At 53.7% G+C, this 12,076-nt stretch overlaps 3 protein-coding genes across 3 annotated transcripts; all 3 read right to left on the bottom strand.

The window, feature by feature from the left end:
• Positions 1 to 4,029: 4,029 nt before the first annotated feature.
• NCS54_00648800 (Hypothetical protein) lies at positions 4,030 to 5,322 on the bottom strand (the record flags this gene model as incomplete). The annotated part of the gene is made up of 1 exon (XM_053151945.1): positions 4,030 to 5,322. One exon carries the CDS (start codon positions 5,320 to 5,322, stop codon positions 4,030 to 4,032), a length of 1,293 nt encoding a protein of 430 aa, XP_053007920.1.
• A 560-nt stretch (positions 5,323 to 5,882) lies between these two features.
• NCS54_00648900 (Hypothetical protein) lies at positions 5,883 to 7,911 on the bottom strand (the record flags this gene model as incomplete). The annotated part of the gene is made up of 3 exons (XM_053151946.1): positions 5,883 to 6,605; positions 6,650 to 6,723; positions 6,768 to 7,911. The coding sequence occupies 3 exons, from the start codon at positions 7,909 to 7,911 to the stop codon at positions 5,883 to 5,885; spliced, it is 1,941 nt and encodes a 646-aa protein (XP_053007921.1).
• A 636-nt stretch (positions 7,912 to 8,547) lies between these two features.
• NCS54_00649000 (Hypothetical protein) lies at positions 8,548 to 11,015 on the bottom strand (the record flags this gene model as incomplete). The annotated part of the gene is made up of 2 exons (XM_053151947.1): positions 8,681 to 11,015; positions 8,548 to 8,624 (listed from the first exon to the last, which is right to left on the bottom strand). Exons 1-2 carry the CDS (start codon positions 10,695 to 10,697, stop codon positions 8,548 to 8,550), a joined length of 2,094 nt encoding a protein of 697 aa, XP_053007922.1. The 5' UTR covers positions 10,698 to 11,015.
• Between the last annotated feature and the right edge of the window lie 1,061 nt (positions 11,016 to 12,076).

Genomic DNA, 12,076 nt, shown 5'->3' on the forward strand with positions numbered 1-12,076 from the left:
GAAAGAAGAGGAATGAACTCACTGGCATACGACCCCCCTCTCAGGTCGAGACATGCCGGGGTTGCTGGCAAGAAGCCAAAACAAACTCCGAAAAGGGAACCAGAAAGGCAGAGGAGAGATACGGGGGAAGAAAAGGACAAGACGAACCAAGAAGAACCAAGACAAACCAAGACAAACCAAAAAGAAAACCCGAACCATTCAGGAACGGAAGCAAGTCCCCATCGCTTGGCAAGAAGCCAATTGCCAGGCCAGAGACCTCCCCTAGCCAAGAGTTGCCTCAAGGCTAGCTCCGCCTCGGAAGAGGCGGGTGGAGGTTCTGACCATGGCGTGCGATGGTGACTGCTGATGATGAAAGGAAGAAAAGGTGGGAGAGGTGGGAGGAAGAGGGGGATTTTATAGCTGTGGGAATTGAAAAAGTGGGGACGTCTGATCTGGGTGATTCTGGTGCGCGTCTGGTGTTGATTTCGAGGGGCATCGGTGCGTGGTCGCCCGGCTGCAGGTGGTCGGGGGGCAACAGCCCTCACCAGGCGACCGTCTCGAGGTACGTACCATGCATGAACGCTCGGTCAATGAGCGCTCGGAGGATCAGTTGCCTCGTTTCTCCATCCGAGAGCTGATTCGAGGTCTTGAGGCCGCGCGGTCGTGGTGCTGGGCCGTCGTCTGCCTCGATCCCCTGAGCGGCCATCGCATGCACCTCTGTCCCAACCAAGATGCCCACGACCCGTGTGACAATTATCGAAGCATCTCAAGCGTGCATTTATTGTTGATGATGCATTAAATGTCATGTAAATTAATTATATCAAATGCAATTTTACTTCGTAGCTGCGACCCTGACATTCACCTTCATTCTGCCCTTAAGCTCAATATCTGCATCGTCTTTTGCTGTTGTGAATTCACTGTCGTGCACACTGCTTCAGTCTCGATCTCCCATGTGCGACGCGGCCAAAAAATGCGGCGCGGGTGAAGCATTATCACAGCCAGTCTGCCCGTGGACGCGGATGCGGCGAGGATGACTCCTCTGAAAATACTCAGGGCAACCACAACAACAATTAATTTTGATGAAAAAAATATGCCTCGGAAGCTAAAAGTTGGCCCATCATAGCAAAAATAGGCGCCCATTTTTAATATCGCGCGTGGTCGCAAGATCACGACTGAGTGTCCCTCGCCATTTGAGAGATGTCGTCCAGAGCCCGCCTGGACCCCTGTCGCGCCACCCAGTAACTCACCTAACCCACTGACAGCTAACGGCCTGCGGCTCATGCGCCCTCCCCTGTACGACCGATTTTCCCTGGGCGTCCCCACCAACGAGGGGCTGCCCCTCGAGATTCGATCGCGCCGGGACTGACGAACCGGCAGATCAGCCAGGGGTGATCCCGTGCCCAGGGTCCGGCTATAAAATCCCCCTCCTCTCCAACCCCTCCCCCTCTTCTTCTTCTTTTCTCCTCAGTCGTCGACCATTGCTGGTCATGCCGGTGGCACCTGGAGCTCAAGAATCCTAGGTACTGCGAGCCTCCTACAGGTAAGGGGAGGGGACCAGTCGCTTCGAGCGGCTTGGCGGTGAATAATTTTTGATTTCCCACACACTTTTTTCATTGGGTTCGGGGCCTTGTGCTCTGGCTTGAAGAAGAAGATCTCTTGCCTTGGTGATGATGATGTGATGCTTGTCTTGGTGGAGCGATGTTGACTGAACGTGTAGAGGGCGTCGAGGGAACCTACGTGGGTTGGGTCGTGATGTTTGTTTGTGGGGTTGAGGGCATTCACATTTGCAGAGGCCGGGATCATGACACGCAGACATTCCTCAAGAGTGTTGAGTTCATTATGTCCGTAGTAGCTATCACCAGTATCTATCGCCATGTCCCTTTGCCCTGGTTGGTTGCGTCCCTCATCGTAGCCACCACCATCGAGCCATGAAGCCGGTCGCGTTCGATCGTCCCACCACGCTTGGGGAGTTTTTCGGGTCGTCGGGGAGGGAGTAGGGATCGTAGAATGCCATGTAGTGCTCTGACGAGGAGGATCATATCGTAGATGTGACGTTCCGGGCCCCATAGCCTCCATGCTCGGCGGGGCGTTGAGGGCTTTGGTCTGTCGCGATGCAGGCCGCTCGCCTCTGGGCGTGGTGTTGACGTTTCCACCACTCGTGGGGCGCCCACCAGCTGCAAGGAGTCCGGACACTCTTTTCCCTGGCGTCTGACCTTTTTACTTCGATAAAATACTCGCAGTCTTCAAAATTTCTTTGTCTTGACGTCTCGTCCCTTTTGTTGTCATCTCCTCTGTTCGGCCCTGAACATCCATCCATCCTCATTCTGGTCGGTGTCTCCATCACCATCTCCTCTGAACAGAAACCGCTGACCCCATCATCATCCCTCAGCTCGTCGACCCTCTTGGTCGTCCCTTCGTATCGTATCCATCGCTAGAATTATCGCTACGCTCGAGAAAAGACTTGCCTCCATCGCGGCCCCCTCCCGCCATCGCTGCCGCTGCTTCGCCATCCAACGGATCAAAGACGCGTTCGCTGCTCACATCGTCCTCCACCGTGTTCGTTCCGTCCTCTCTGATCTCTTACCTGCATTCACTCACGCTTCCCTCACTACAGATCTCTGCCCCCTTTTCTGAAGCTTCCCTCCGAATAGCCTCTCTCCAAGCTGATCCAAGCCGATCTTCCTGAGCACGGCCCTCGATATTCACAGTAGAAGACACGAAGACACCACGAATCCCAAGCAGACAGTCATTTATTTCATCGCCTTATCCTTAAGAACCCCAACGGATACGCCCATACTACCGAAGCGCGACGCAACATCATCCTGACGATGCCCTCGGCTCTCCCCTACCAACGTCTAGCGACGCCTTATCAGGTCCGCCAAGGCACACACATTGGCTCAAGTACGTAGGAAATCTTCCTAATGACCAGAAAGACACGGTGTGCTTATGTCACTGCCCATTCAAGGTACAGCGCCGAGCCATTCAGACGACAGAAGCCCATCGACGTCGGCTAGCCCTCTCACCCGCCAATTCAGTTTCCTGACAATGGTCAGAATATCCAAAGGTCAGTATCTACCGTTTATGTCTTTCACGGGTACCTGGGTGAGCCGCCTTCCTAAACTGCCGTACTTGATTCATCCAGCCCTCGCACATCCATCCCACAACGCTTCTCTAGAACGACAGAAATAGATCCAAGGTAAAAGCTAATCCTTACAAAGTTTATTCTAACTGGTGATCTGATCCTCATGCCAAGTTACTGCCAACAAGTGTCTGTCAGCCTGGTATATTCGTGTGTCAAATGTCCACTCCGTTGTTCTTTTGACGGCTTCGTTACTAACTATCGTTCTTCTAGAATGTCGTACCTTAGAAACCGCGAGCGACCCGAGCCCTACGGGAGACAAAGGAATTCACGATACAAGTTGCCCGATACTCGATGGCCCTACTCTCGACCGAGACAAAAGGAGAGCTACATCAAACGCCTCGAGAAAAATTCAGGATCTGACTTACTGTCTCAGAAGAAACTTCTTGTTTTCAAAGGTATTCATCAGGCGTCCAGGGGTAACATGGTGCTGACCAAGGCAGGACACCTTGGCCATAGTCAGGGCTCAGCTATCCAGCACTTCCCAGTCTAATTGCAGACAGAAGAATACTCTCCACAATTGGGACTCTAAATCAGAGGCCGGAGACGAAGCTACAGTATAACAGCTAGCCGGTTTGAAAGCAGGAGTTCACCAAGGATGGCAGGTAAGGGTGGGTTCCAAGGGCTTATCCGCAAGCCTTGGCCTACGACGGGGAGGATAGGGGGAGATGATACCAGCAGGTCTTGAATTCATATCAGCAACTCGGGAGATTTCCTACGCCACCCCTTGAGCTTTATGCAAGCCACTTGTCTCAGCCGCTTCTGTGAACTAATAAATCAGGACTCTCTCTTCCATAGCATAGTACTCTTCCTCCCTATCCGGCAGATTGCCACAGCAGGGAACTCGAATGCCTCCTCCATATTCCACTTCCATCTATCTCTATGACCCTGGTTGCTTGACAGATCTATCGCTAACTACCTTGACTTTCTACAGACCGAACCAATTCCTCCAAAAGCTCCGAAGCCCTCTCCCCTCCTCCTAACTCATTGAGTTCATCTCCCAACCGGCCCGCCCTCTCCGAGAACCCTCGATCGTCCAATATCTTCCTCGCCGCGTTCTGAACCTGCTCAGTCGAAGGATTATCCGTCTTCAAGTCGATACCGGCTCCTGCCCAGCTGACCCGAGCCGCCGTGTCCTTCTTGTCCTCCGTCTGGCCTGCGCAAATCAGGGGTACCTTGTGTGAAAGAGCTTGTGTTACGCTTCCGTAGCCGCCGTTGGTGATTAGGAGACAGAGTTGTGGGAGGAAGAGGTGGTAGGGTATCCATTTGGCGTATCGCACATTTGGCAGGTCTCCAACTCGGGATTTGATCTCTTCCTCATGAGGCGAAGCTACCACCAGAAGAAGATCGGGATCACCGGAAAGTGCCTCGATGGCTGGTATGATCAAGGAGGTCGGATCCATTGCCAATGTGCCTTGAGTGATTCCAACAACCCGCTGGTGCGTGATGATTTCATCCCACCAGGGTGGTAGCAAGTCTGGATTGGTGGTAAACTGCGTGACAAGAGGTCCAACAAACTTGGTATGCTCCCTTTGCCCAGCAGGCTTTGGTAGGAGTTCGAACTCCAGTACAGGCGAAGAAGCTTGAATGTGGAGAAAGGGGCTGTAAGTGAAGGACTCGGTAGGTTCGCCATACGGCAAAGCCTCCAAGCCCAGCGATTTTCGTTGATTATCGATGACCGGTCTCAAGAACAGCGGCAGGAGAATCCATTGGCTAACCAGATGGTGAAGATGATTCCAGGCCAACCCGAACCACGAAGTCGGCGGACTGTCTCCAGATACCGCTTGAGGAGCTCCCCAGCTCGACATGTACATGGGAATAACTCCCAGAGTCGCATACACGGGAATCTCGCCGAGTTCATACAACGCCCTCGCACCGTACGGCATGACATCCACCAAGAGCACCTCGGCCTTGAAGTCGCGCAGCACCCGACGATAATCGCTCACTTGAGCAACAACCCTCGACTCGAGCCGGCTATACACCTTATCCAGGATCCCAGTTTCGCTCTCTGCCATGAGCGGTGCGTCGACGACGGCAATGGCCTCTGTTGCGACAAAGGTGGCTCCCACGGCGCGAACGCGGGCTTCGTTATCGGCACTGGTCAGCCATACGACATCGTGGCCACGACGGACGAGGGCTTGGGCCACGGCTTGCATTGGGTAGGCATGGCCGGCTGGGAAGTGAGAGTGTAGTAGTATCTTCATCTTGAATTGTCGAGTGATGGAGGAGGGGAGTTGGTTATTGGCTGAGATGTTGCAGCGGTGAGTTGGGTCGTGGGGCTGTCATGCAAGGGCGAGAGCTAGACTAGATATTCCATGTAAGAACAAATAGATCAAGTATCAAACCTAATTATTGAGAGAGGTTATTGGTATTCCATGATTGATGATACTTGGGCTCCATCTCGAACAAGCAGGTTCTTGAGCTCGGTCAATATTGGGTAACTCGGTTAGCTGGGAATGCAGCTACCCTACACGATAGGTAAGGATTACTGGGGAAGACCACGACGACGGTCTCCGAGGACGACATATTTCGTAAAAGGAACGTATAGGGATTATGATTAATTCATAGGAAAATCTATGATTTTTTTGGAAAGTCTTTGCATATGGTTATGACAAAATTATGCTCAACTTGTTTGCGGTTGAACGTGTTGAGAATTAAACCACCAAGCCAGGTTAAAAAACTAGGTCAACCCCCATACCAAACCAACTTCACTCCTACACGCACACCACCTCGCATCACAGAGGTACATTTCAACCCTCGCATTTTACTGGCGACCAGCCCAGAATCTCAAGAAAGCCTCCTTCTTATCCTTAGGCGGTGGAAGCGGCTCAGGGTTACGATCCTTCTCCTCCAGCGGCATACCATCATTTCCAACATTCGTCACCGCGTTCTGCTGCTTGCCCAAGAAGTAGTTCGTCTGGAAGAAGGCTGCGATGAGGGGAATAAACGCCAGACCCAAAGCCACAGAGAGGCAGTACCATAGAGTGTTGCGGTACGCAGTGATGGCGCCCTGCCGCATCGGGTCGTCAAACTCGTAGAGCGTTCGGATCTTGGTCACGCTGCTGAAGAGCGTCTTGACCGTCGTCTCGTTTGCAGGCGGCGGGAGGTGCTCACGGAGCTGGCCGGGCATCTTGTTTGCCCAGATGACGGCGACGATGGCGCTTCCGATGGCGCTGCCGATCTTGGACCACAGAGACAGGAGGGAGATTACGAGGGCCACGTCTTGGTGAGGGACTGAGGCTTGGGATGCTACGCGGGAGCCAACGACTGACATGGAGCCTCCGAAGCCGATGAGGATCATGGACATGACGAGGGCGCCCGTGTTGTTGGTTGCCTTTCGGCCATCGAGGAGGATACCCATACCGATGATCTTGACGCAGAGACCGGTGATCTGGATGGTGCGGTAGCGGTGCGTCCATCGTTGAGCGAGACCGACCAGAGGACCAGCCACGCAAAGAGCGAGAGTCAAGGTGTTACCATAGTAAACCTACAGAGTCAGCAACATCACCCTCAGCAGACGAGATAACTCACCCAGTTCTGGTAGGTCCAGTCCTTGGCAATCAACGTGTAGGAAGAAAAGTACAATCCTCGGATGTTTCCCGCAACTAACTCAGTCAGATAGGTACTCGCAGCGGAGAGAGAAACATACGCATATAGAAGCCGTCGATAATGATGGCCATGATAAACGTCCGGTTAAACACGAGTCGTCGAGGGGCACTCGGCACTCTTGCCCACTTCATCTCGAACACGACATAGAAGATGAGGAGAAGACCGCCCACGATCATCATGGCGATCAGGGACTGGTTCCTCCATCCATGCTCGGCGTACGTCTTGAGAGAGAAGGGGAGAAGGAGAAGAGACCAGCCGAAACCGAGGAGGATCAGACCAAAGGCGTCAATCTCTTCGAGGTTGTGCTTCAGGGCTTCGAGCCACGTCTTGTTCTCCTCAGCAGCCGGCGCGACGATGGCTCCATGGGGTCCCTCGTATCCACTCTCCTGGGCAAGCTCCCTCGCAGCACGACGAGCAGCGTTGCTAGAGGCAATATTGACAATACCCTCCTTCTTCGCCTTGCGGTCAAGGTAGATCAGAGTTGCAACAGCAGGCGAGAGAGCTACGGGCATGATGATGGCAAACATACCCAGACCCCATCGCCATTGGTTCCTAGCCTGAAGAGCGTCGACAATCTTGCCAGCAAACCAGGTGTTGATGATGAAGGGCGTCGAGAGCATCGAGCTCGCGAAACCTCGCCACTCAAGGGGCGTCAGGTCGGCCACGATGATGTCGTTGGTCAAGTCGAGACCAGAACTTCCAATCGCAACAAAGACTTCTCCGACAATGTATGCAGACACGGTCCGCGAGGAGGCGGCAATGATGTATCCGCAGGTATAAAAGAAGATGCAGAGGAGGTACGTGTACGGTCGACTAGTGATATCCGAAAACTTGGCGATGAAAGGCTTCGAAACAGCGCTAATGATACTCGTGGCGATAGAAAGAGTCGAAAGCACCGAACTATGCCTCTCAAAGTATGACGAAGCATCGACGCTATAGTACGATGTGGTCGACGAGTCGAGAGAGTACGCCCACGCGCAGACAAGGACGGAAGCTCCCACGAGCCAGAGCGTCTTGCGGTCCGACTTGGCCTCGCGGTAGACAGCCTCCATGCGGGTCACACCCTGCGACTGAAGGACATTTCCCACGTTGGAGAGCTGCTTGAGGTCCTCGCTGCTGCCAGAGTTGACCCTCTCGGGCTGAGCAGGGGGGGTTGGCTCGATGGCGTCTTTGTCTCCAGACATGATTGAAGATGCTTGACAACTGGATTATGATCTCAGCTGGACAACGATGCCACAATGGCTGAACGATGGATTAACTATCTAATTCATAGGCGCTACGTGAGGCATTTGTACTTTTCTCCCCTGTTGCCATAGCGGGTAAGTGTAACATCCCCAAGGATCGTCGCCCACGCACACACCCAACCGAAATCGCCCGTGGCCGCTGGGGGCGAATAGGTTCATGATCTAATCTAATCAGATCAGCAGTGGAGAAATGGGTAATTCTCCATCAGATAATTTTTCCATCACCAAAACTTCGACTTAACGGGCCGAAGGCAAGAATCCAACCTGGGAAACCCAGAGTGGATAAAGTGTCCAGTCGTTCGGTAAAGTATATCGTATAGGGCTCATCACGAGGCCTTGCAACGTTGTATAGATGGAGTCTTCTCCATAGAGAGCTCCCTTTTGGCGGCCGATCCCTCCGGCGGCCGCTGCTTAGTCGGCCGCCCCTTGTAGTGAGTTTCCACTTTTCACTTTTGCATCCCACGCATTGAGGGACTCGTTCGCGAGAAATATCGTCAAGTTTTATTGATTGTCTATCCGTAATGTCTTTGTGATCACTGACCAAGGCGTGGATCCTCGTGCCACCAACTACTAAACTCACCGGGAGCGGGCCTCTTCCTCCTCCTGCTTCTCCTCCTTGGACGTCCCATCCTCGTGGAACCTCGTTTCCTGAGCTAAAGAAAAGTCATGTTAGCGTAAGGTAGATCCTTGCAGAGATGCCTCAACTCACCACTCCACAGTTCGGCGTAGACCCCCGCGCGGTCGATCAGTTCGCGGTGGGTTCCCATTTCCGCCACCTGCCCCTCCTTGAGTACGATGATGATGTCCGAGTCAAAGATGGTTCGGAGACGGTGGGCGACAAACACGCTCGTACGGCCCTTTTCCCGAAGAATGCTGTTGATGTTGACCATCAAGGCCTGCTCCGTGTGTGTGTCGAGGGCGCTCGTAGCCTCGTCAAAGAAGAGCAGAGGAGGATCCTTGAGAAGAAGACGGCTGACGGCGAGTCGCTGCTTCTCTCCTCCAGAGATCATAAGTCCTCTCTCACCAACCTTGGTCTGGTAACCGTCAGGGAACTGCAGAATCGTGTTGTGAACGTGGGCCCTCTTGGCGACGGCGATGACCTCGTCGTGGGACGCGTTGATGGATCCATAGCGGATATTGTGCTCAACCGTGTCGTTGAAAAGGGGAGTGTCCTGCGGCACGACTCCGATGGACCTCCGGAGGGACTCAAGGTTGACGTCTCGTATATCCTGGTCGTCAATGAGGATCCTTCCATCCTGAACATCGTAAGACCTGAACAAAAGACGCAGCAGTGTGGACTTGCCGCACCCGCTGGGCCCGACAATGGCCACCTTCTTGCCCGCAGGGATGGTCAAGGATAGGTTGCGCAGGATGGGGCGGTCCGGGTGGTAGGCAAAGTTTACGTTTTCAAACTTGATCTCGCCGCCCTTGGACAGCACCAGGGGCTTGGCGTCGGGCTTCTCCTTGATGTTGGCGTTGACCTTTTGTAGGTTGAACAGCGTCTCCATGTCCAGGAGGGACTGGCGGAGCTCGCGGTAGACGGATCCGAGGAAGTTGAGCGGCACGGAGAGCTGGAAGACGAGCTGGTTCACCATGACCAGGTCGCCCACCGTCAGGCCGCCAGAGGCAACGCCCTCTGCGGCGAGGTACATCATTCCGGTAAGTGCCGAGGAGAAGATCAAGTTCTGCCCGCTGTTGAGAAATGCCAGAGACGTTGCCACCTTGATAGAGTTCCGCTCATACTGCTGAAGAGCCTTGTCGTAACGCGCCACCTCAAACTTTTCGTTGTTAAAGTACTTGACGGCCTCGTAGTTGATGAGCGAGTCCACCGCCACAGTCGACGCCCTGTTGTCGGCCGCGTTGGCCTGTCTCCGAAACTTGGTTCGCCAAGCTGTGGTCCAAATAGTAAATGCCGAGTAGCTAACCATGGTCAGGACTGTGAGAGCCGCAAACTTGGCGCCGTAGTTGTATGTGAGAATTCCGCAAACCATGCTGATCTCTAGCGCAGTAGGCAGAATATGAAATACCATGCTCGTCAAGATGAAGCTAATTCCCTTGGTACCGCGGTCCAGGGCCCTTGTCAAGCCACCAGTCTGCTTGGATAGATGAAAGGTGAGATCAAGTCGCAGCAGATGCTCAAAGACGTTGCCCGCAACTCTTCGGATAGCCTTTTGGGCCACAGACGCAAACACAGCGTTGCGCACCTCCTGAAACACCGTTGCGCCTATACGGGTCGCGCCGTAGGCTAATATCATGGCTCCGGCAACCGTCGTCGCCGTGCCTCCAACCGCCGCAATGTCAATGTTCATCGAGTCCACGATGCTCTTGAAGTAGAATGGCACCTGGACGTTCATGACCTTGGCGCCAATGAGCAGCGACACTGCCAGTCCGACTCGCACCTTGGTGCTCAAGTCATCCTTCGGCCATAGATACCGAGACATCTCTTTCATGATGGCCCAGTCAGCCTTGCGCTGCTCCGTCGCAGACTTGTCTACAGCCGCCAGAGGATCATTCTTGCTCGTCGCCTGTTTCTTTGCCGGAAACACAGCTGAGGGCTTTATAGGTTTCGTCTCCTTAGTCGCGGTCGCTCGGGGTTGCTCACGACGCGGGGCAGACGTCCAGAAGGTCTGCGTGAGCGCCGGACGCGGCGCCCACGGCCGCTGAGGAAAAACCACAAGGCCGCACCGGCATCCCAGCGGCGGGCGCTGTAGTAATCGAGGCATCATCGTGGTTGTTCGGCTCAGCGGGAGCTCATCATGGGATTGCGTCGGTGTTCGGTATTGGTGGGGGGAGGGGGATGCCCGCGATTTGTACGACGACGAGAAAAAGGGGACAACAAGGTAGGTACCGGAGCCGCCAGAGACCTTGAGAAGCCTGGCTGCGATCCGGTAGCCAAAGAGGTGTCTATTCGGCCGGGGGATGGAGGATTTAAAGGAGACGGGTGAAGCTGGATGAAGCTCACAAGTCGACTTGCCGAATCTAGCGGGATATGATGCAACTGGTTGGCGCCTGAGGCAGCCGATGATCGGAGCGTCTACCCACGCTGAGGTTGACTTTAAGCGCAGCACAATGTTATGCCAAGGCTTCAATTGATTTGATTTGAGGGAGATGGAGCTCTTGGAGGAATCTTGGAGGCTGTAACTGTAGTAAATACAGAGGAATGAGTGGCTTTCGAGCGCCTGGCAACCATATCCCCAAGTCGTGCGCTTACATCTCGGGATGGTGCAATTGAATAGCAATCGCGCAATAAGGGGGAGAAACGTCGCCAACTGAATTGCTCGGCTCGTTATCTGTGGAAATTTGATCCTTGGCTTCTCGTTGATGCATAAGAATTGCTTCTTCTCAAGTCAACATTGGACACAACACCACGCTTCGTCGTGACGATCAGAGCTGGAACACTCACAGGAACGCCTGTCTCTTGAGCGAAGGGGGAGACAATCGATTGGCTGCATCGCTCGCCCAGAGAGTCTGTCTGACATGACAACGCGCTCCAAAGACCCAATGTCATACGTACCTTTCATCTGTCTCAGAAAGCTTCGAGGCCATGTCCTCCCAACAGGTGCTATGTTCGGCCACATGCAGCCCTACCCGCGGCCCGAAATAAGCGAGTTTCTAACAAAAAAGGGAAGCAATCGAGACAAGTACCTCAAGGGTAATGTTCAAACATCATGACGGTAAAAGTCATGCCGATTGGCAAAAAGGTTCCAGAGGGAGTCGAACCCTCGCTGGCGGAATCAGAATCCGCAGTCATAACCGTTAGACCATGGAACCATTCGAACCGGTGTGCCGGAACGCATGGGTCTGCGATTGCTGGTGGATTAGCCAGATATTTCGGTATACATAGTTTTTCCGTATGTTTCGTCATCGTTTCCATTGAGCATCGTTACCTCGAGCGTGTTCCCCTAAACAAAGATCTTCTTCAAAGCGTTCTGTTTTCTCGTTCTGAAGCCGGTTGCGTGGTCCAGAACAGGGGCTACAAACGCACCGGAACACGTACGTCTTCATCTCATAGCCGGCGTTTGAAGATATGGGGGAGGTTTCAAAGCTCCAGATGATAGAAGCCAGCCAGAAGAGGCAATGAGCTCACTGCCTTCTCACCGGATAC

The sequence above is a fragment of the Fusarium falciforme genome, chromosome 5, assembly GCF_026873545.1.
Source record: "Fusarium falciforme chromosome 5, complete sequence".
Taxonomy (NCBI): domain Eukaryota; kingdom Fungi; phylum Ascomycota; class Sordariomycetes; order Hypocreales; family Nectriaceae; genus Fusarium; species Fusarium falciforme.